The 25,019-nt window shown below is 47.2% G+C and overlaps 1 protein-coding gene across 12 annotated transcripts in view; it reads right to left on the reverse strand.

Moving 5' to 3' along the window:
* RC3H1 (ring finger and CCCH-type domains 1) overlaps positions 1–25,019 on the reverse strand; it is an 885,277-nt gene that overhangs the window by 377,877 nt on the left and 482,381 nt on the right. For all 12 annotated transcript variants that reach the window (XM_078641742.1, XM_078641721.1, XM_078641675.1 and 9 more), the window contains one exon: positions 23,943–24,331. In XM_078641742.1, coding sequence (XP_078497868.1) covers positions 23,943–24,331 — 389 coding nt within the window. The remainder of the gene's footprint in view (positions 1–23,942; positions 24,332–25,019) is intronic.

Here is a 25,019-nt window from a genome sequence, read left to right on the forward strand (position 1 = left end):
GCAGCCTTTGTTACCTGTTTGCCTTTTCCACTGAATAACATTGGGCGCCCAACGGCTCAAAAGCACTCGGCACCCAGCCGCCCGAGTGCCGCTGGAAGTGCAACTACTACCCTACTCTACTTCCCCACTTACCCTGAGTAAGTGACCAGGAGCTCAGCTCCCACAGCCACGTGGCCTGCTTGCTGGCAGCTACCAACCGAAGGCCCCCTCCCCTCCATTGGATTGCATTGGGCCTACCCTCCCTGCACCAGGCTTCCCATGTGCCGCTGAGGGTGTACCTACTGTACCTTTCCGACCCTGGGAGACACCCCCCCCCCCCCCGAGTCTATGCCCAGAACCGTAACCTCATCAGTCGAGTACTGGAAATCGATAACTCACTTTCCTGCCATAGGATAACATTGACTGGTTTGACTCGAAAAATCTTTTAAGTGTGAAGTTTTGAAACACTAAAAAATTCCTCTAAAATCCGCCGAGTAACGAACTCCGAGTAACTCACCTGGAATCAGGAGAGGAGCCAGTACGGCACCTTTCAGCACAGTACTGAACCACAAAAGTAATTTAACCTATACTTACTGATGACCTGAATTTTTTCCCGTAGGAAACCATTGACTGTTTTTCTCTGAAATTTCTTCAAAGTGTCTACTTTTGAAAATTACAAATATTCTTTAAAAATCGAACCAAATACTGAAACACAAATACTTACCTGTCTGAGGTAGAGACCACAGTACTGAATCTAGGAGTCCAGTCCAGGATTACTAAAGTAAAGAGAACCTACTTTACCTGTGACTTGAATTTCCGTCCATAGAAAACATTGCTAGTTTTTCCACTGAAAAGTTTCTACGTGTCAACTTTTAAAATACCTCTTTATTCCTTAAAAATCATTGCATTAACTAAAATGTTTTTACTAAATTGTTTTCAGCTTAGATCCCAGGACTGAATCCAGGATCCAGTCCCAGAGTTACAAAAGTAATCTATAAAGGAATCAGCTGCATTTATGTAGAAAATCCCATTGAGCTCAATGTTAAGATTGTGTTTAGAATTGTGTTGCCTACTGCAACTACTGTACCTATTGCGTTTACAAAGTTATTGCATCTTTGCAAAGTAATTACCTGCAAGTACTCATATTGAGAAAAGTACATTTTTATACCTGTTGGTTCTAAAAATAAAACAACTATATTTTTTGACATAAAAACAATTGGCTTAAAGTTCAGTTCTTGAGTGTGTGAAACCTTTGCTGACTAAATGTGTACAACAAATGCTTTACACTGCCCTCTGGTACAGCCTTACTGCTTGACCAAGCTACCACTTTCGAGAGTAAGGTCAGACCTGACTTTAACCTCTGTTACACCTCTGGGGTTTGTGGACTCTATACACACTGTACCTTACTTTGGTCCAGTATATATAGAGCCACTTTCTTACATTGGTGGCAGCGGTGGGATACCAACTTGCATTTGATGGACTACTTGGTTACCACCTGATCACACAACAGAGCTCATAAATTGCCTTTAGAATTCAGAAATTGGTTTTTCCAAAATACAAAAAATCTGGTAGGGCCTTGCTTAAGTCCCGTTAGGATTTTAGAAAAATAAAAGTCACTTCAGCTAGGGTAGAGGGTTAGAATGTCTCAAAACAACCCTGCTCTTAGTGAAGATGACACCAGGGACCTGGTGGTTGAGGAGCTCGACTTCACACCTTACTTGCACTTGAATTTCAGGGAATTGAGGTCCTTATGCAAAACTATAAACCTAGTCATAGGCCTGCATCCAACCAAACAAGGGCAAGAGCTCCTGGCTGAGTATGCAAATGGCCACCCTTCTGAACAGTGTGACAACCAGTCAAAGGAAGAGGAGGAGGAGGAGGAGAATATTAACCCCCCCCCCATTTCTAGGAGAGTAAGGGTCAACATACCCTTCGCTCCAGGAGTCAACTTCCGCGAGCCTGGGAACCACACAGGTGGGCTAGGCCCCAGAGTACCCATTGGGGAGGACCTCCAATGAAGATGACAGCTTTTTAGCACAGTTGGCCAAGAGATTAGATCTAAAGTCCAGACTCCTGGCATCTGGAAAAAGAAAGGAAAGAGATGGGGTTAGCCCCCCTCTCTGGTGGCAGCAACACCAATAATAAGGATAGCAAGCAATCTTATGATCCTAAAACCCCAAAGGGATTGTCCCTAAATTTGAGGGAGGTGATGATATCACCAAGTGGTTCACAGCCTTTGAGAGGGCTTGTGATATGATAATATTGAAGAAACCTCTCTGGGGGGGCACTCCTGTGGGAACTGTTCTCTGGTAAATGCAAAGACATGCTTCTGACCCTCTCTGGGCCAGAGGCAGGTTCCTATGACCTCATGAAGAAAACTCTGACAGATTTGGGCTCACTACTGAGGAGTACATAATTAGGTTCAGGAGGGCTCACAAAACCCAGACCCAATCCTGGATAGATTTTGTAGACTACTCAGTAAAGACCCTGGATGGTTGGTTAACTGGACACAATGTGCATGACTTTTCTAGACTTTACAATTTGTTTATGAAGGAACACATTTTGAGTAATTGCACAAATGAAGAGTTGCATCAGCATTTGGTAGACCTAGGTCTAATTGCTCCCCAAGAATTGGGAAAGAAGGCAGACCATTGGTCAAGACTAGGGTGACAATGACAACCACCGGGGGTGACCAAAAGAAGGTGGTTACCAAACCTCCCCAGTGGAAAGGTGGTGAGAATCCCCAAGATAAAAAGTCTGAGTCTTCCAAAGGGCCCCAAAAACCTGTTCAGGGGGTGGGTCCCAAACTACTCCCTATGTGCATCAATCAGTCCTATAGGGGGAAGAACTTTGAGCCGAACGAGGACTATTGTAACAACTGTAAAAAGTTGAGACATTTAACTGTAGACAAAAACTGCCCCTACAACAAAGCCCCTAAGGCATCCAGTACAGTTACTCAAGGGACCGCAAGTCTACAGATGGGATCAGAGGAGTGTCCAGAGCAAATCCGGGAATACACTCAAGCTAGTCTAGTATCCTTGGGGGGAATTGAGTTTGCCAATGTAGCTGGGTTACCACCCAATTTTAAAAAGTACTAAGTGGTATTCAAATCCTTCCATTGGGTTACTTTTGCCCTCCCAATCTGCACGATCGTGAAACCAGGCATCTGGACCAGGGTAGGAGAAATGATCCCAAATATTGTGAGATGCCATACTTAGAACGGCATCGCCAAAGGCAATTTATTTTTAATATACCTACTTCAAATAGATATAGTTGCTTAGATGGTGTAGATTGAATACAGGAAAACCTATTTAATACTAAAGCACAATCATGCTCGATACAATCTGTAACCCAAACTGCTGTGGGCAATGTGAGTTCCTGTACCACTCCCGGGGTGGGCACAGGCAGTGGGAGCATGTGCGGCTCCCCTGCTTGCATCCACGACGAGGATGCTGTGGCATTTAATAACACTACAGAAATTCGATTGCCCCCAGGGATCATTCAGGAGTGTGATAGCAGGAAAACAGAGGCTACACTGCAACCACTTTCCTCTGAGCCCCAGAAATTGAAGCCCCCATTTGCCCGAAAATAGGAGTTCTATCGTGGAACATAGCAGGATTAAGTAGCAAGATAGAGGACCCCGCATGGGGTACCTTTAATAATCAATTTGAGATCTGCATGTTCCAGGAAACATGGGCTAGAGGGGAGGTCTCGAAACTGGGTTTTGCCACCTTTAGTACTCCAGCTACATCAGGGGGTAAAGGGAGACCATCCGGAGGTCTCACCATGTGGGTGGGAGTTCATCTAGGATGCAGGGTTGAAAAGTTAGATACAGGTTCCAAAGATGTACTATGTCTCTATTGCAATTCCCACGAAAGATTTATGTAGCCCTTATAAATATATATTCAAGACCTACAGCTTTGGATAAGGAGTCACACACACTGGATGAACTATCTATTTTTTTAGGCACCATTGCTGATAAACACATGGTGATTTTGGGAGGGGATTTCAACTGTCAGTTCGAGCCACTTGAGGGGTTGCACAAGGATAGCATACATGAGGAGGATCATTTCTGGGCAATCCCGGAGACCAGATGTCAACGAGTCAAACAAGCATTTGCAATGCAATAGGTCTCGCATTAGGAAAGTTTGAGCTATTGGTATTGTAAATGACACATTTTGTATTTATGTGCTGGTTTTGAAAATAGCGAAATTAATAGCTTTGTCATTTACAATGCCAATAGTTTTAACTTTCGCAAATGTGACACCTGTAGCATTTGTAATGCAATATGTGTTGTATTAACGTGACTTAGATGTATTGATATTACAAATACCAATGGCTTTTAATTTGTTTTTAATAATTAATATTTAAATAAAAGTAATTGTAATTTATAATGGCAATAGCTTAAACTTTTGTAAATAACTTGTGTGAAGATTATGTTCAGTGTATTTTATTGTGACGAAAATCCAAGAACAGAAGGGAAATATTAACATCTTTTTGTGATATTTGTAATAAAGCTTGAAACATTGAGAGAACATATTTGAACCAGTTGTTGTTGAATGGTTGCACAGATTGATGCTGGGGGTGGCGCTGAGTGAGGTTGTGGTGGCGACAAGTGATGCTGTGGCATTCGGTGATGCTGTGGTGCCTCTGGGTGATGCTGTGGTGCCCCTGAGTGATGCTGTTGTTGTGCGATAGATAGCTGGAGTGAGGGCGATCGATCGAGGGCGATAGATGTGTGTGGTTGTGTGTGGTTGTATGTGTGTTGTATGTGTGTGCGCGGTTGTATGTATGTGTGTGTGCGGTTACAGAAGGATGTATGTGGAAGAGAGCAGCAGATCAGCATATTATAAGAGAACAGGGAGTTAAAGAAGGATGCGGTGGAAGGGAACAGCAGATCAGCAGGGGAGAAGAGAACAGGGTTTTGGAGAAGGGGAGGGGTGGAAGAGAGCAGCAGATCAGGATGGGAGAACAGAACATGGAGTTAAAGAAGTAGGTGGGCGGAAGAGAGCAGCAGATCTCTTCTCATGTGCTGATCTGCTGCTCTCTTCCGCCCACATACTTCTTTAACTCCATGTTCTGTTCTCCCATCCTGATCTGCTGCTCTCTTCCACCCCTCCCCTTCTCCAAAACCCTGTTCTCTTCTCCCCTGCTGATCTGCTGTTCCCTTCCACCGCATCCTTCTTGAACTCCCTCTTCTCTTCTCATGTGCTGAAGAGGGAGTTCAAGAAGGAGGCACTTGGAAGAGAACAGCAGATTAGCACAGGAGAAAAGAACAGAGTTAAAGAAGGAGGCGGGGTGTGTGAGAGCAGCAGATCAGCTCAGGTGAAGAGAACAGGGAGTTAACGAAGGAGGCGGGTTTTAGAGAGCAGCAGATCAGCACAGGAGAAGAGAACAGGGAGTTAAAGAAGGAGGTGGGTGGAAGAGAGGAGAAGTTCAGCACATGAGAAGAGAACGGAGTTAAGTAAGGAAGCGGGTGGACGAGAACAACATATTAGCACAGGAGAAGAGAACAGCGAGTTAGAGAAGGGGGCGGGGTGAAATAACAGCAGTTTAGCACAGGAGAAGAAAAAAGGGAGTTAGAGAAGGAGGCGGGTGAAAGAACAGCAGATCAGTACAGGAGAAGAGAACAGGTAGTTAGAGAAGTAGGCGGATGGAAGATAGCTTAAAGATTATCACAGGAGAAGAGTACATGGAGTTAAAGAAGGATGCGGGTGGAAGAGAGCAGTAGATTAGCACAGGAGAAGAGAACAGGGAGTTACAGAAGGTGGCGGGTGGAAGATACCAGCAGATTAGCACAGGAGAAGAGAACAGGGAGTTAAAGAAGGAGGCGGGCTTTAGAGAGCAGCAGATCAGCACAGGTGAAGAGAACAGGTAGTTAAAGAAGGAGGTGGGTGGAAGAGAACAGCAGAACAGCACAGGAGTGGAGAACAGGGAGTTACAGAAGGAGGTGGGGTGGAAGAGAGCAGCAGATCAGCACAGGAGAAGAGAACAGGGAGTTAAAGAAGGAGGCGGATGGAAGAGAACAGCAGATCGGCACAGGAGAAGAGAAGAGAACAGGGAGTTAGTGAATGAGGCGGTGTAATAGAGCAGTAGATTAGTACGGGAGAATAGAAGAGAACAGGGAATTAGAGAAGGAGGTGGGTGGAAGAGAGCATCAGATCAGCACAGCAAAAGAGAACAGGGAGTTAGAGAAGGAGGCGAGGTGGAAGAGAGCAGCATATCAGCAGAAGACTACAGTGAGTTAAAGAAGGAGGCGGGGTGGAATAGAATAGCAGATCAGCACAGGAGAAGAGAGCAGGGAGTTACAGAAAGAGGCAGTGTAGAAAAACAGCAGATCAGTAGAGGAGAAGAGAACAGGGAGTTAGAGAAGGAGGCGGGGTGAAAGAACAGCAGATCAGTACCGGAGAACAGAACATGTAATGTAATGTAATGTGTAATGCAATATGGGTTGTATTTATGTGACTTACATGTATTGATATTACAAACATGTAATGTTTGAGGTTGGAGGGTGGAGTTGGAGGGTGGAGTTGGAGGGTGGAGTTGGAGGGTGGAGTTGGAGGGCGGAGTTGGAGGGCGGAGTTGGAGGGCGGAGTTGGAGGGCGGAGTTGGAGGGCGGAATTGGAGGGCGGAATTGGAGGGCGGAATTGGAGGGCGGAGTTGGAGGGCGGAGTTGGAGGGCGGAGTTGGAGGGCGGAGTTGGAGGGCGGAGTTGTATTTTGAGGGTGAAGTTTGAGTCTGTAGTTGTAGTTTGCGGGTGGATTTGGAGGGTGGATTTGGATTTGGAGGGTGGATTTGGAGGCAGGAGTCGTTGGAGGGTGGATTTGTAGGGTGTATTTGGATGTTGGAGTTGTAGGGTGGATTTGGATGTTGGAGGGTGGAGTTGGATGGTGTTTTTGGAGGGTGGTGTTAGAGGGTGGATTTGGAGGGTTGAGTTGGAGGGTTGAGTTGGAGGGTGGAGATAGAGGGTATAGTCGGAGAGTGTGTGTGTGAGAGAGTGTGTGTGTGTGAGAGAGAGAGAGTCTGAGAGTGTGTAAGAGAGAATGTGTGAGAGTGTAAGAGAGAGTGTGTAAGAGAGAGTGTGTGTAAGAGAGAGTGTGTGTAAGAGAGAGAGTGTGTGTAAGAGAGAGTGTAAGAGAGAGTGTGTAAGAGAGAGTGTGTAAGAGAGAGAGTGTGTAAGAGAGAGAGTGTGTGAGAGAGAGTGTGTAAGAGAGAGAGAGTGTAAGAGAGAGAGAGTGTAAGAGAGAGAGAGTGTAAGAGAGAGTGTAAGAGAGAGAGTGTAAGAGAGAGAGTGTGTAAGAGAGAGAGTGTGTAAAAGAGAAAGGTCTTCATCCCCAGACAGCTAGCACTGCCTGGTAGGCAAGACATACACACAGGATGAGTATTCATGAATACAGCCGAGGAGACCTCATCATTTGTGGTGAACACACGCCTGATATTAGGACAGGAGTGTGGAACCCACCGAGTAGAACATGAAAACATACTGCAAAAATTATCTTTTCAAAAACGGAACCTTTAAAACGGTTCAACAAAATCTGTTTCTTAATTAACTACCTTTCTACAAAAAGAAGATCAATGTCCACATAATCTTACTATTAACAGAGTTGAGTTTGACTGGTTTAACAAATTAAGTACACGTATCCATTTTCTTGATGACTATGTATTTACTTGAAAGCTGCTACTTTGATGGACACTCTGGAAAATAGAATTTTTGTCATTATGTTTTCACGCTGAACCCTTACTTCAATAGGAGGCTAACACGGCAATAGGCGTACAGGATATGGACTGAACACAAATACAACTCTGGCTGAGCAGCCAGCAGTGCACAGCAGGCATGGAAATAATTTAGAGAACCTGATCTGTTGTCAATATATAAAGTATGCAAAACCTCAAAAACAAGCCATGAGCAGCCGTTGGCTAGGCAAACCAGACCACACGGTACTGTATATCACACAACCATCTAAGGCTAATGAAACAAACAGGGGGGGGCGGTTTGAAGAGGCAACGTGCGAAAGAGCAGCATGGAGCAGGCGAGGAGAAGCACGCACACTGGCAAGAAAGACGAGGCGGTATACACAAAAGCAACATGGAAAGATGTTGAGAGAAGCACACGACCAAGAGCAACACAGTGCACAGGGAGAGAAGTACAATAATGGAGGCCATGGGTCGCGCGGACACACACTGAGGCACACGGGTAGGCCCTGAGGGGCCGCATGGACACGAGGAGCCGGGTGTGAGGGCCTGGGGGGGGGGGGGGGGGCACACAGATAGCGTGAGGCGCATGGGACATATTGAAAGGCAGTGTGAGGCGCTGAGGACATATGGCACTGTGAGGAGCTGGGGAGACACGCGTAGATGCTAAGTGAGTGTCTGAGGAGATAAGGACACTTAGTAGGGCCGGGGGAGCGGTAGGGATTCCTTTGAAGTCTGATGCCGAGGCTCGGGGAGCAAATGGCAAGCGCGCGCACGGAGCACATGCACTGTGCGTAATCCACCTGCCAAATCCCTCTTGGTAAGCTTTCCTGTTGCACCTCTATATGTCTCGACAGCTGCAATGCGCAAGAGCATTGGCAGGCCGAGACCTAAAAATGGTCCCCCTTGGTGATTCAGACGAACTGCCTTGTATTGAAACACTCCGTTAGAGCCTGCAATGGTAGATCGCCCTCTGAAACTTCCAGCAGTTACACTTTCCATCATAATGAACTATGCTCCTTACTAGATTACATTTTAATTGATTCCAAATCTTGGGAAACGTTTATTGACTTAAGCGCTGTCCCACGTCTAGATAGTGATCACCATGCACTAGCATTACAACTAAGAGCATTTGATCTAGAGAGAGCATTACATTTAGGAAATCCTATCGATCCTAGGTTGACTCTCTCTAATTGCAGGCGAAGAGCGAGATGGTCTGACTTTACCCAATCACAAGCCAAATTGAGCTCCCTATATGAAAATTCAATTCCTGTGCTCCAGATGGCATCTCAATCAATAAGTCAAAAGGGGGATGCATTGACCGTGAGAAGGTGAAGACCCATGTTAGACTAGAAGAAGCCACTCTGGATTTCTTCTATCCAAAAAAAAAAAAAACTAGTAGGCCAAATAGGAAGCCCCCACACCCATGGTATAATGATCATTGTCGCCAAGTCCAAAAAATCATTAATATTATCTATTAAGGCCAATGATCGTCGTTAAGTAAATCTGCAAGGACGATATACAAAACTGCGATCTCAGAAGCCAAGAAAGGGTGGGAAATGGATAAATGGGACGCCTTGAGAAGTGCCCTGGGGGCCCGGGATATGAGATCATTTTGGAGAGTTGTCAATCTGGATAGTTCTGGCCCCAGATCATCTGTAGACCCGAATTTGGGAGAAAGGCTTGGCGGGAATATTTTCAATCCCTTTATTCGAAGGAAGAAACCCCGATCGCTGTGTCAGCTGAAGGATATTGTGTGGAGACCAACCACTCCCCCAGTACTGGGGAATGTAAAGAAGTCCCTGACGCCATAAACAACATAAGTATAAGTTTAAATGAAATCAAGGTAGCACTAGCGAAAATAGCCCCCGGCAAAGCACCGGGGCTAGATAAAATTCTGGGGGATCTTTTTTTGCAGTGAACCTTCTGTCTGTGCTCCATATTTTTGGGTTTTATCTAATGCAATACTCCAGGGTATGAAGATTCCCCCCAGCTGGGCGGGAGCGGAAATAATTCCATTCTATAAAAAAAGGCTCTCCTCTCCTCCCAAACAATTATAGGCCAGTTAGCCTGATAGACATTACACAAAAAGTTTTTGCGCGTGTGGTGTTGCTTAGGCTACAATTCTGGATGGAAGAAAAGAAGATTTTAACTCCCCTTCAGGCAGGGTTTAGAGAAAAACTGTCCACTGTGGACCAGATACTTAGGCTCGAAATGTTGCACTGGAAGATTGTGTGCATGGAGGGTGGCAGCCTCTATTTAATATTTGTTGACCTTCGGTCAGCCTTTGATCTGGTGCCTAGGGGAAAAACTGTGGTCAGTTCTCCAGGAGATGGGGGTCCCTGTATATCTAATCCATCTTATTAAGCTGCTGCATGAAGAAAACGTTGGGTAAATTAGGTTTGGCAAAAATGGGAATCTTACTGCACTGATCCCGATCAAGCGTGGTGTACGCCAGGGTTGCGTGCTTGCCCCCACTCTTTTTAGCCTTAATATTAATGGTTTAATAGATTTTTTATTAGCAGAAAAAGACCTTGATGCCCCCAAATTAGCCTTCCGACCCATTCCGGCAATGATGTTTGTCGATGACACTTCAGAAGTTTCTAAATCACCCATGGGGATTCAGAGGGTTCTCAATAAATTTGATGCATTCTGTTGTCAAAGAGGTCATGAAATTAATCTACAGAAAACCTAATTTATGATTTGTAATAGTTCTAAAAGTACAAGAGCCAACCCTACATTAAATGGTAAACCCCTCGAAAGAGTTATCTCTTTCGATTGTCTTGGGATAACATTTGCAGAAACTATGGACTGGGGAGCTCAGATTAAAAAATCTTCATTAAAACTAGTGCAATCATCAGGAGGTATCATGAAGTTCTTCTGCAAGACTAGTCAGAAACCATTGAGTCCGGCGATTGAAATTTATAGGGTTCAAGCCTGGGGAGGGGCGCTATATGGTGCGGAACTTTGGGGGCACGTTAGCCAAGAAAATCTCACCCAAGTAGAGAACAATTTCCTTAGACAGCTGCTTAAACTCCCACGGAGCACTCCACTTATTTCGCTTCGATTAGATTTGGGACTTATGGCAATTGCGGATGTAGTAAATTTGAAACCTTTATTGTACTGGCGCCGTCTGTGGGTTACCCCTGAACTTTTACCTTACAGGGAGGAATTGTTGGAAATATTGAATCTAAGAGGGGCTGTTAAACTCCCATGGCTTGCCTATATTAAACAATGGCTAGTCAGATTGGGGCTGGATGAGCTTTGGGACCATCCAGAGATAGCTTGTTCTTCCCCATCAAGGAAATCTCTGAAGGCCTACTATGAGGAGTACAACTTGATACAGCTTCATAGTGGTTCTCGAAATGGTAGACTAACTACTGCCATTCTAGAAATTAAAGATAGATATAAGTTTGAGCCGGTTTTGGATGTAATCAAACCGGCAGTGGCTAAAAAGCTTTACCTCCAGTTTAGGCATGGGACCCTCCCTCTCCTTAGTTTTTCGCACAAGTGAGGGGAAACGCAAGTTTTAAATTGCCCGGCATGTGATTGCCCTGATGAGTCCGTTCTCCATGTGATGTTTAGCTGCCCTGGCTATCACAAGGCTAGAAAACGAGGGCTGGTGCACATTTGTAGGAACCTTGGAACTAGATGTTGCTCTGATGCCTTCAGGATACTGAAGTATGATACTAGCATCCAGATAGTCTACTCTGTTGCAAGTTTATTATTTTCAATGAGGTGTACACGAAGGACATACATAAAAGTACCATGAAAGGAGTTACATGGCTTTCTTGTTGGATGAGAAATTATTATTCCTATCAATTTATACTAGGGAAAATGTCTATCAAGGCTATCCGTGTTAGTTTTAAAATTAGGCCTCGCTTTTGTATTACTACAATTTAAATATTCTAATCTGACGTTGCCTTCGGTATAGAGAGGCTCTAGTCTTAGGTCTTAGTCTTCCAAGATGGTAGAACACAGATCATCCTTTTTATAAAATTTGATAGGTACATGTTTTTAGGTAATTTATTTATTTATTTGTACTTTGCACTTTCCGAGTATGAAATATTATGGACTGCCACGAATCACCCCCTGTGAGTCTTGCTCTTTATATTCTTCCACATCAAAATTTTGGACTGATGTGTAGGCTTTTTTAAATATTGCATAGAATCTTTCCACTGTCATATATGTGTCAATTGTGTTAATTGCTGTTTTTTTTTTTAAATATTTAAAATCTAATTGTAATTCTAATATACTTATGTGGCACCTCTTTTTAATTGTATTTGCCTGCACTGTGTAAGTACTTTTGAGGTCATGTTGGACGAAATAAAGTTTTTTTTAAATTAAATTGAATTGAAAAAGTACTTGCAACACCCCTCTATTAATGGAACTAGAATAGAAGCCCTGGGGGATACAGGTGCCAGTGTCACTATGGTGAAAGACATACTGGTTTCAACAGAGCAATACTTGATTGGGAAAACTTACCCAGTCACCAATGCCGACAGTGTTACCACTAATCGCCCTATGGCTATGGTGACACTAAGTTGGGAGGAGGTTAGTGGCCTAAAACTAGTGGTGGTCTCTCCACAGTTACCACAGTCTGCCTGAAAATGACATGGAAACTTCAGCCTGGGCTGAAGTTGAGCAAATAACCCATGCAGCTATGTTGGGTATTCCTAGACTGGTGTGTGTGCAAACCAGAGCACAGAGCAAACAGAAGGGTGCACAAGTAGATTTGGAGCCTGAAGATATGGCCCAACCAACCAAGAGAAAGAACCAGAAGACTGGGGGTCCAGCTGTGAGAAAGTGGCTCTATATGTACTGGTACAAAGTAAAGTACTGTGTGTATAGAGTCCACAATCTCCAGAGGTATAACAGAGGTTAGTTAAAGTCAGGTCTGACCTTACTCTCTAAAGTGGTAGCTTGGTCGAGCAGTAAGGCAGTACCAGAGGACAGTGTAAAGCATTTGTTCTACACACTCAGTCAGCAAAAGGTTTCACACACTCAAGAACTGAACTCTAGGCCAATTGTTTTTATATCCAAAGATATAGTTGTTTTATTTTTAGAACCAACAAGTATCAAAATATACTTTTCTCGATATGAGTACTCATGTAATTACTTTGCAAAGAGGCAATACATTTTGTAAACACAATAGGTACAATGGTTGCAGTAGGCAACACAATTCTATACACAATTTAACATGTTATGTTATGTTATGTTATTTATTCTTTTATATAGCACACGGCTACTCAAAAAGAGTGTCCCGGCGCTTTTATTGGAGAAGGAAGGCTGCCACATAATAACATAACACTGAATAAAAGAAAAAAACAGAAGTACAAAACAAGTGCAAACAGAAAACCGGCTACTGAGTGAACAACCAGGTTTTCAAACCTTTTCTAAAAGCAAAAAGACTAGAAGCTCCCCGGAGGGCGAGCGGCAAAGAATTCCACAACTGTGGTGCCAGCAAACCAAAGGAGCGGCCTCCCAGGCGCGCTCTCTGCACACGCGGGACGACCGCCAAAAACAGAGATTCAGACCTCAAGGACCTAGTCGGTTGATAAAAGACCAGTCTCTTTTGAAGGTATTTAGCTCCCACCAAGTGGAGAGCTTTGTAGGCCAGAGTCAAAGCCTTGAAGGCAATCCGTTTCCGGATGGGAAGCCAGTGCAGAGTTATCAGCAGGCCAGATGCACTGGCCCGCCTGTTTAATCCAAAGATTGCTCTCGCGGCAGCGTTTTGCACCACTTGAAGCCGCTGCAGCAAGTACTCTGGAAGGCCCAGGTAAAGAATGTTGGAGTAATCCAACCTGGACCCAATCAGAGCCTGCACTGTCACTTTCCTGTGCTCCTCGGACAACAGGGGAAGGAACCTCCGCAGCATCCTGAGGATGCCGAAGCAAGTGCCCGCCACCCCAAGGATCTGGGATTTCAATGTTAATCCTTTGTCCATCTTGACCCCCAGATTTTTCGCGACATGGGAAGAGCAGGATGGAGGAAACATGTTAATCGGCCACCAGGCCTGCCAGTCTGGCTCTGTGTCACACCCGAAGAGGAGTACCTCGGACTTATCGGAATTGCACTTGAGGCTGTTCAGATGGAACCAATGAAAAACAGCCCCAAGGCAATCCCGGATACTCTCCTCCTCAAAGTCTCCTCCCCTCTGACAAGAGAAGAGGAGCTGGGTGTCATCAGCGTAAGACACGATCCGGGCGCCATACGACTCCGCCAACGCCGCCAATGGGGTCATAAAGATGTTGAAAAGGGTTGGGCTCAAAATAGAGCCCTGTGGAACCCCGACTCCCAGAGGCGGCATCACGGCGGAGTCTGGCGGCGCCCAGACCGTTTGCCGGCGGCCGGCTAGGAAGGAAGAAAACCAATCGAGCACCGTCCCCCGTAGACCTATCTCAAAAAGCCTTGCGAGAAGGCCATCATGGGGGACGGTGTCGAATGCCGCCGACAAGTCCAGCATCACCAGCATGACTTTGCCCCCTGAGTCCAGAACACCTTTAATGGTTTCTGAGACCTCAAGGAGCGCAGTCTCTGTGCTTAGATGGGGACGAAAACCAGACTGCGTGGCATGCAAGATCTCATTGGTTTCAAGAAAATTGGAAAGCACAGCCTGAACGTGCTTTTCCACAATCTTCGAGAAAGCCGGCAGCAGAGAAATAGGCCTGTAATTGACCGGGGCCTTCGAATCCAGGCCAGATTTTTTCAATAATGGAATCACCATCGCCTGTTTCCAGGCTTGCGGGACCACTCCCCTACTCAATGAGAGATTTAACAGCGGGTTTGCCAAAGGGTTGATCACCTCCGCAACTTTCGCTAAAAATTTAGCGGGGCAAGGGTCGAGGGGCGACCCCGATTTAAGATTGCCCATTATCGCTAAAGAGTCCGGGGCAGACATCGGTGGAAACACATTCAGCGTCACAGCTGGGAAAGCCAGCGGGGATAAGGTGATCTCAGGATTAGTCTGGACCATAGGTCCAGGTGATGGAAAAGAATCCTGTATGCGTTGAATCTTGCTCGTAAAGAAATCAGCAAGATCCGAAGCCCAGGTGCCAGACGGTTTCTCATCCGAGGTGTTAGACCATGGGGAGATAAATTCTCTCACAATGGAGAAAATCTCCTTGCAGGAATTAGAAGCAGCTTCTATTCTCCTAGCAAGATATGCTTTCTTTTCCAGGCGAATGTCCCGGTGATAAGCTTTGACCACCGTCTGATAGGTCAGCTTGGCTACCGTATCATATTTAGCCCGCCAAGCTCTTTCGGCTACCTTACACTGCTGCCGCGAAGCCAACAGTGCAGCGGTAAACCAAGGCGCAGAGACCCGTTTCGGTGTCAGGCGTGGTGTCAATTCCGGGGCCAGATCGTTTAGCCTGTCTAGAAGCCAATCTTGCAAGGTCTCCAGATCCCTGTCCAAATCGCCCGAGAGGGAACACGGGTGATCCACAGCGGCCTGAGCCAGCAACTCTGGGGTCACTCGATGATAAGCTCTATGGACCCGGCCCTGTTGCTGTGCCAGGGCAACCCTCGGTTTAGCTATGCCTTTGATCGTATATTTGGCAAGCAGATGGTCTGACCAGAGTACAGGTGTAATCTCAATCTCCTCAAGCGGGGAAGACGAGAATACCTGGTCCAGAGTGTGCCCCTTCTCATGTGTAGGCCCCTGCAAATAGGGGATCAGTCCCAGCGGGGTCATAGCCTCGGAAAGTTTAATGGCAGCAGGGTCGGATGGATCATCCATCCGAAAGTTAAAGTCTCCTGCCACGATGCAATGTTCCGTTTTCAGGGCCAGCCCCAACAGCACGGAGTCCAGATCTTCAAAGAACGTGCCGGGTGAGCCCGGGGGTCTATACACGAGCAATCCCTTAACAGAATGATGTGGAGACAAAGTAATAACAAAAGCAAGGGTCTCCGAACCTCGGATGTCCTTTACTGGCAGAATCACACACGAGATGCCCTTCCTGACCACCAAAGCCACTCCACCTCCCCTGCCCTTAGCTCTATCCTTCCTGAAGATGTTGTAATCAGGCGGAATTGCCGTCACGACATCTGGGTTGGAAGAATCACCCCACCACGTCTCAGTTAGCATAAGACATAGCGGCTTCACGGTATCAAGGAGCTCAAAAATGTCCTGCGCATGTTTACCCGCTGACCTGGTGTTAAGTAGCAAACAGCGGTAGCCCACACTAAGAGTATTATAGGTGGGGCATGAAAGCTGAGAGCGGTTAGGGCGCCAGCTACAGACCGGGCAACAGGATTTCCCGCGATGACGTCCAGGAAAGACAGTGCGGCAGCCTGTGGCCAGAGTGTCAAAAGAGCGAAGGTCCGCAGAAGAGTAGTGCAGCACCGGTACCCCAGAAGGACACATCCCTAGTGAAAGAGTGGAAGAGCCCCACCCGCCGCTCCGATCGCCTCCGGGACGCTGACGGGCGCAGACGGGCAGGACTCTGGCTTGACTCCGGCGCGAGTCAGGCGCTACCGCTGCGCGTCACCGCTGCGCGGGTGTAGCGAGCTTTAAGTAGGGCTCACCTGTGGTGGTGATAAGCGCTAGAGCGCTCAGCCAGTGGCACAGTGGACACTCGCCCCCCCCAAGATGGCGGCCACGCGCCAAAAACGAAGCCTACAGATCGTAAATCCGCTCAAAACGCGGTGAGGGGCCCAATTTAAAGTGCAGGTATGTGGGCAGTACAAGCACAATTAAAAGCAATGTTAACAAAAATAAAACAAAGAAAAGATCAAAAACGGCGATTTTTAAAATTACAAGCGCTACAGCCTACTATTGCAGCAGCCTAGCGCGCAAGCGTGCAAATACCTTCTCCAAGGCCGAGGCTACAGAAGAGCTCGCCTTAAGTAGGGCTCACCTGTGGTGGTGATAAGCGCTAGAGCGCTCAGCCAGTGGCACAGTGGACACTCGCCCCCCCCAAGATGGCGGCCACGCGCCAAAAACGAAGCCTACAGATCGTAAATCCGCTCAAAACGCGGTGAGGGGCCCAATTTAAAGTGCAGGTATGTGGGCAGTACAAGCACAATTAAAAGCAATGTTAACAAAAATAAAACAAAGAAAAGATCAAAAACGGCGATTTTTAAAATTACAAGCGCTACAGCCTACTATTGCAGCAGCCTAGCGCGCAAGCGTGCAAATACCTTGAGCTCAATGGGATTTTCTGCATAAATGCAGCTGATTACTTTATCGATTACGTTTGTAACTCAAGGACTATATACCAGATTCAGGCCTGGGGTCTAAGCTGAAAACACTTTAGTAAAAAAGTTTCAGTTATTGCAATGATTTTTAAAGAATAAGAAGGTATTTTAAAAGTTCACATTTCGAAACTTTTCAGTGAAAATCTAGCAATGTTATCCAATGGGAGAAAATTCAGGTTACAGGTAAAGTACGTTCTTGTTACTTTTGTAATCCAGTACTGGGCTCCTAGGTCCAGCACTGGGGTCTCTACTTAAGACAGGTAAGTAATTACGTTTCAGTAGTAGGTACGATTTAAGGAATATTTCTAATTTTCGAAAGTAGACACTTGGAAGAAATTTCATAGAAAAGCAGACAATGGATTCTCCATGGAGAAAATTCAGGTTACTAGTAAACACGGTTATGATTACTTTTGCGGTTCAGTACTTGGCTAAAAGGCACAGTTCTGGCTTCTCTCCTGATCACAGGTGAGTACTTCGGAATTCGGTATTCGGCTGATTTTAGATGAATATTTTAAAGTTTCAAAACTTCACACTTAGGAAGATTTTTCGAGTCAAACCAGTTAATGTTATCCTATGGCAGGAATGTGAGTTATCGGTTTTCAGATGAGTACTCGGCTGGTGAAGTTAAGGTTCTGGACATAGACTCGGGGGTCCCCCAGGGTCAGGTAGGTACAGTTGGTACACCTGCACCGTCACAGGGGCGGCCGGGTGCAGAGGTAGTTAGGCCCAAAGTTATCCAATGAGAGGCAGGGGGCCTTCGGTTGGTGGCTGCTGGCTAGCAGGCCATGCAGCTGTGGGAGCCGGGCTCCTTGTCACTTGCTCAGGGCAAATGGGGAAATAGGATAGGGTACAGGTTGCACTGCCAGGGGCACTCGGGCGGCTGGGTGCAGGGTGCTTTTGAGCCGTTGGGCGCTCAATGTTATTCAATGACGATCTTGAAAAAGGAACAAAGGCTGCAGGCTCGGGGACTGGGTATCTTCTGGAGCAAACAACACTTCGAGGGGTAAGTTGGGATCTTGGAAGATAGGTAGGCACCCAGGAGTTGGGCACAGGGGGCTGTGAGGCACTGGGGTGTCTTGAGGTCGGGATATTTTACCCCCTGCTGGTCGCGGTAGGAGGGGTCCTTTGTCCTGAGGCTGCAGGCGTCGTCTTGGTCGTCAAGGAGGGTCCTTGGGCACTGGATTACAAGTCAGAATCGCCGGGGGGACGTCCTCAGGGTCTTGATTCACTCCGGCACAGGCCAGGCTTGGCGGGTGCAGAGTGTGCAGGGTTCGCGGTTCCGGGCTGATGCCAGGGCTTGTTACTTGCTTTGAGCAGTACCACTGCTCGTGGGAGACCCAGGGAGTCAGAGTCCCAAGGCAGTCGGGTCCTCCGGGGTTTTTGAGGTTGCTGACCACTGGAGATGCCGGGGTTTAACAGGAGCAGGTTCGAGGGTCGACAGGCCGATTGGGCTGGGGCCAAATCAGTTGGTGTCTTCCTCTTTTTAGCAGCTGCACGGCAGGTCTTCGTGTTCCTTGATCTTCTTTGCTTCACAATGTGGATCTGTGGAAAAAGGTTCAGGGTGCCCCTAAATACTGAATTTAGGGGCGTTACGGGTAGGGCAAGGGCAGGGACCAATGGGTCCCTGTCCTGGGGTGGTAAACTCCCTAGCCTGCTCCTCTCCTGTGGGAGGGGGGCGGGAGCCTAGCTGTGATTGGGCAGGGACCCCCATCTTCAAGATGAATCATGCTTCACCTCGCCTCTCCCACCTGAGGGGTAGGGATGGCACAGGCTGGCGCTCCCCCTTTCTGACGTAGGATTTCCTGCCAGAGTGGGGGTCAGAACTGGTGGGGGCCAGTTGCTGAGTACAGCGAGTGGTCTGGAGAAGTTCACAAAGGCTTCTCCTTTGAAGCTTCCCCTGCCCATCCTGGGCGAGCAGGCTTGGCACCTCGTTTTAGGATGTGCATTGTTGCAGGCCCAGGAGAGCAGGAGCTCTCCACCCAGGGATCCAGCAACATGGCTGCTGTGTAGCAGCCTAGGCAGCCTCTCAGACAAGACGTGGATTGTAGGTTTAGGTTTCGGGGGGCATCTCTAAGATGCCCTCTGTAGTGCATTGTACATTAAATCCCACCCTGGCATCAGTGTGGGTTTAATGTGCTGAGAAGTTTGATATCAAACTAGTCAGCCTTCAGTGTAGCCATTATGGTGCTGTGGAGTTCGTAATGACAACCTCCCAGCACCATATACTCTTAATGGCATCACTGCACTTACAGTGCCCAGGAATGGCCCTGGGTACTGTAGGGGCACAGGGCTCACTCACTTGAGCCCACACCACTGGCATAGGACACCCAGCTAGAGGGGTGGCTGATGTATGCCAGGGCAGTGGGTTTGTGGGCATGGCACACAGGGATGTGTGCCATGTCGACTCTTTGTTTAGTTATTCACCAGGACACTCAGCCTGCAAAGGCAGTGTGTGTGTGTGTGTGTGTGTGTCAGGGTACAGGGCCCCTAAGGGTGGCACAATAAGTGCTGCAGCCCTTAGAGGTCTTCTCTGGTCACAATGCCCTGGGTACCTAGGGTACCATTTACTAGGGGCTGACATGTGGCCAGAGATGCCAATTGGGTTTAGGCTTTAGTACAGTTTTTAGGTAAGGAACACAGGCCTTGGGTACCTGATTGAAAGTGCATCAGGTATCAGGCAAAAAGTGTGGGTGTGTGTGTGTGGGGGGGGGGGGTACTGTAACAGAAACTCACTTTCTCACACCAGTTTCTACACAGCAAACCTCTCAGGGAGAGGACTTGGAAACCCTAGAGGGAACTGAGCCCATGGAGCTTGAGCCTTACCAGGTTGAACTCTTGGGCCCAGGGGGACCTACTAGGGAAGAGCTGTGCCAGGGACAGCAAACTGTCCCACTCTTGAAAGCCCGAGGCAGCAAGCTGTTTCAGAAGCACAGGGAGATGTCAGTGGTACCCACAGAGCGTATTGGGAAGAGGGATTACTGTTTGCTGAGGCAAGAAACCCCACTCCTGGAGCCACTAGGAGACTGGTAGTGCCACAGTAGTACAGGGAGTGCCTCGTAACTTTGGCTCATGACATCCCCCTAGCTGGACACCTGGGGCAAACCAAAACTTGGGAAAGGTTGGTTAGCCACTTCTACTGGCCCCAGATGAACCAAAAAGTGAAGGAGTTTGTGGGCTCCTTTGTTACCTGTCAGGCCAGTGGCAAGACAGGTGGCAAACCAAAGCCCCCCCCCCATACCACTGCCAGTGGTGGGGGTCCCCTCTGAAAAGGTAGGGGTGGACATTGTGGGTCCATTGGAACCTCCCACAGCCTCAGGGAACAAATTCATTCTAGTAGTAGTGGATCATGCTACTAGGTACCCTGAAGCATTTCCCCTACGGGTTACTACAGCTCCTGCAGTGGCCAAGGCCCTCCTGGGTGTTGTCACCAGGGTAGGGTTCCTAAGGAGGTGGTTTCAGACAGATGGTTGGAACTTCATGTCTGCTTACCTGAAACACATGTGGAAGGAGTGTGGTGTGCAGTACAGGTTTACTACCCCATACCACCCACAAACGTATGACCTTGTTGAGAGATTCTCAAGACATTGAAAGGTATGACCATGGGACTCCCTGAAAAACTGAAAGGAGATGGGGTTAGCTCATTTATCCTCTTCAGGTACTCATCTGGGAGACGGTGGAGGAGCTCCTACATCTCGTCCCAGTGAGCCCAGCCATATCTTAACAGCAAGCCAATGGAATAGGCAAAATAGCAGTAGTTGGCTGATATCAGAGCAGGCAAATGCATTGCTGCGCTAAAACACTTGCTTTCCTTATCCAGCGTGGTTGCTGCCCCAGTGCCCTGTGTCCTCGCTCTTCTTCAGGCAGTGTACACTACCAATTAGTCGGGAGGGAACTGGCCCTTTATATAGACTGGGTCACATGGGGTGGCCCACTGTTTGTTTTTCCATCCTAGGGGTGACTACCCAAGCTTTAACTGGGTCTTTAAAATATCTGAGGCCAGTTTAGGCATCCCCTTCCACATTGGTAGGTACAGCATAAATTGTGGCTAAGAAGAGAGTTCCCAATAGGAAATCTTCAATGTGATTTTCCAATTTATGAAACTATGCAGCCCTACCTAAGACCTCATAGTAAGAGGTAGTGACACCTAGTGGAGAGGGGTAGGTGGGCTAAAGATTGGGGTCTGTGTCACGTGGAGTGTCCAGATCACACAGGTTGTCTATGGAGACATGTTAGATTGGGGATCACCGCACAAGTGACCCATATAAGTGTGGTGAGATAGGAAGTGGGCCAGCAGGGAAAGAAGGTCGACCATGATATTTTGGTCGGCCGTGTCAGAGATGTCGGCATCCAGGGGCCGGCCCTTGAGTGGGTTCGCCCTTTTTTAAGTAATCGCTACCAGGCAGTCCGCCTCTCTTACTTCTCTGCTGATAAAGTGAAACTGACTTGTGGCGTCCCCCAGGGTTCCTCCGTTTCTCCCCTCCTTTTTAATTTGTACCTCACCCCCTTGATCCGTTCCCTACGAGAAAGTAATGTCACTGCATTTAATTATGCGGATGACATTCAGCTGATCTTTGATATCGACTCCTCGGATCAATCCATCCACAACTTCCAGTCGACTCTGTGCCTCATCAGCGACTGGATGGGGGAAAATCATCTAAAACTCAACCCCGACAAGACCGAGTTGGTCTTGATCGGGGTCGCCTCCAACCCTTGGAGCTCCAATTTTTGGCCGCCATGTCTTGGTCCCCCTCCCTGTCCTGTTGACTCTGCTAAAAGTCTTGGTGTCATTATCAGTAAGGACCTCTCGATGAAGCCCCACATTAATGCGGTGGTTTCCTCTAGCTTCTTTCACCTCCGCAAAATCTCCCGCTTCCTCACTACAGAGGCCCTTACTTTAGCCCTCCTGGCCCTTGTAATCTCCAGGATCGACTACGCTAATTCCCTTTATGTCGGTATCCCTTCATATCAGCTGAACCGGCTACAGCTGGTCCAGAATCAGGCTGCAAGACTGATCTTCCACCAACCCAGACACCATCATGTTCGCCCTCTGCTCAAAACCCTCCACTGGCTCCCAGTAGCCAAACGTTGTGAATTGAAATTAGGCTGCATCACCTTCAAGGCCTTGGTCCAGTCTTTATTTCTTCTCTCCTCCACCGTTATTGCCCATCCCGCAATTTGCGTTCCTCCCATCTTCCCTGCTTATGACCCCTACCTTGAAGCGCAAAAAACATGGGGGCCTCAGATTTTCGTTTCTTGCCCCCACCCGTTGGAACTCTTTCCCTTTTGAGCTGAGGTTCACTACTTCCTATGTTTACTTTAGGTCCTGTCTGAAAACCCTCCTGTTCCGCTCAGCCTATGACTAACATCTTCTCACCTTTTACCGCTGAACGTCTCCCTTTTTCCCTTTGCTCCCAGCGCCATGAAGCCGTCTGGCACCGTTATTGCCCATCCCGCATTTTGCGTTCCTCCCATCTTGCCCTGCTTATGACCCCTACCTTTAAGCACAAAAAACATGGGGGCCTCAGATTTTCGTTTCTTGCCCCCACCCGTTAGAACTCTTTCCCTTCTGAGCTGAGGTTCACTACTTCCTATGCTCACTTTAGGTCCTGTCTGAAAACCCTCCTTTTCCGCTCAGCCTATGACTAACATCTTCTCAACTTTTACCGCTGAACGTCTTTTTCCCTTTGCTCCCAGCGCCATGAAGCCGTCTGGCGTAAGTGCACTTAATAAGAAATGTTAACATAACATAACATAAAAAGGTGGTTGAGGGGGGGTGGGAATTGCGATGTGCTGCTGCGGCGTTTAGTTCATCCTGCAGCTTCAGGAGGACCGGTTCAATAGACAGTTGACGTTGCTCTTCGTGCAGAGGGTTTCAGCGCTGATTAAGCCTTCAATGCAGAGGCTTCAGATCCAAAGGGCATTTTGGTGTAAAGATGGAGGCGGTTAGCACAAAGTTAGCTTCAAAATCTTTTTGGCACCAAGCTTAGACAGGCAGGTTGTCCAAAACGGGTGCTCGGTGCCAGACATGGCCAAATGGCAGTGGCTGCCCGGAAGCCTGTCTAGGAGCATAAAGAGCAGCAGCTTGGCTCTTGGAGGGGGCCTGCCCGGAGCACAATGGATGTCAAAGACAGGAGAAGAGGGGTGGTAGGTCTTCGATCTCCAGGTCAGAGCCGGAACTTGGGACGGGCAAGTAGGCCTCTTCCACAGCAGCCGACGGCTCAGGTTATGTTAACCTTTGAGGTCCTGGGTACTGAAGAGGTTTGGGTGTGGTCTCCACTTCTGTGTGGCACTTCAAAAAGACGAGCTCTGTGGCCCAGAAGAATCTTCTTTGAAGGAGAGAGCAGCAGGTGTCGAAGGAGAGAGCAGCAGGTGTCGTAGGAGGCCTCGTCTTACTCTTGTGTCCGGCAGAGGTTGCAGACCTGAGAGATGAGCCCAAGGGTACTTGCACGAAACGGAGGTAATTAGCAAAATAGCACGTGTTCCATCACAGGCGAGATATGTTGGACATGAGTAACCCATTTGGGGTGTGGGTCAAAAGTGGCCTGACACGGAAGAAGCAACACACATCGAATCGGTGAGAGCAAAGGAACAGTGATAGCAAACAATACCGACGAAAGGGACAGGAACCAAGAAAGCCCAAAGGGAACAACAAATGGGGTAAATCTGGAGCTCAGTAACACATCTCCAATCCCAATGGCGGAAGGAAAATCTAACAATGGAGGCAATGCACATGTGCATTACCAGAAAGAGGTGAAGTCACTACCTCATGACTCAAGAAGACTACTTCGAAGAAAAACAACTAGCACACATCCGGGCCCAATACTAGACGCAGGAGTATGCATAGCATGTGAATTTACAGCCAGACATACCTAGAACATTAATTTCCACTTAAAACACATGCTGGGGCTATATACTTGTGTCCATATAAATAGGAGGCAGTAAGGGAAATTGTACTTGTACCAATGTTGAGTTGAGCTTGATCCCGCAAGTTCTTAACATACATGTGTAGACAATTCCAAGTATGAAACAGCACTTGAAAGCAAGAAAAACATGCAATGTAAAATACATACTCTGTAATATGCAGGTCTGATCTGCCCTGGATGCGGGCCCACTGGATAATACCCCTCAACCTGCTGGTACCGCTCCCTTGATTCTGGCACGTAGGATGATACTGCTGCTGGAGGCATCTCAATGGGCACTGGGCTGGCACGCACCATCTCTTCCCGCTGATAAGATTGGGTAGGAGGGTAAACCCTTCGACCATCATAGTGCTGTGGATACATTGGCTGGCCCATCGTTTGGTACTGCTGTGGTTGGGCACCATACTGTGGGTTAACAACTCTATCCTGGATGTACGGTTGGTAATGATCCAAGTAAGGAGTCCCTGGCTCTGTGGCAGATGGTGGGGGTCGGACAAAGCGGGAGACACACTGTGAGGACTGGGGAGTGTAATAGACATCTGTAAGCAAAAAAGAAAAGAAAGATTTGATGAAGTCCATACCCAAGTAAAAAATGGGAATACGTTTTCCTTTTGAACATTGCATATGTTTAAGCCACCAACCTCACAAATATGTGCGAAGAATATCACTACAATGTGAACATGGGGGTAGCTTATGTTCCATACTACATTTACAGACAACTAAACATTTAATTTGTGGAATTTGTTAGCACCAAAATGTATTTTCTTTTGTGTTTCTGATCCCCTTTTTAGGTCTGAGTAGAAAGTGTAGCTGTCAGACCTTGCGCGATCAAAAAAAAAAAAAAAAAAGAGCATTTATTTATTTAGGTATCAGAGTGCTTTACAAGCAAGATGTAAGGAGCAGATACAAATGTAGTAGAAAAATATATGATTGAGTCTAGTACACAGAAAGAGCTAACAATAGAAAACATCTATATTACAAGGTTATGTATATTTTTAGAAACATATTACCCCTGAGAATATAGTTCAAATCTTGTTGCGAGAGCTTCAATATAAGTTAGCCCTTAAAAATCCGGCTATAAAATATTTCAATTATACATGAGAATGGATTTCACTACTTTTTGAAAAAGGCAGTAGAGGGGTTCTGTCTCGTCTCAGGGGGTAGGGCATTCCAGATCCTGGGGGCCATTCCTGAGAAGGATCGGTTATATGTTTTTTTATGGTGAAT

The sequence above is a fragment of the Lissotriton helveticus genome, chromosome 1_1 (assembly GCF_964261635.1).
Source record: "Lissotriton helveticus chromosome 1_1, aLisHel1.1, whole genome shotgun sequence".
Taxonomy (NCBI): domain Eukaryota; kingdom Metazoa; phylum Chordata; class Amphibia; order Caudata; family Salamandridae; genus Lissotriton; species Lissotriton helveticus.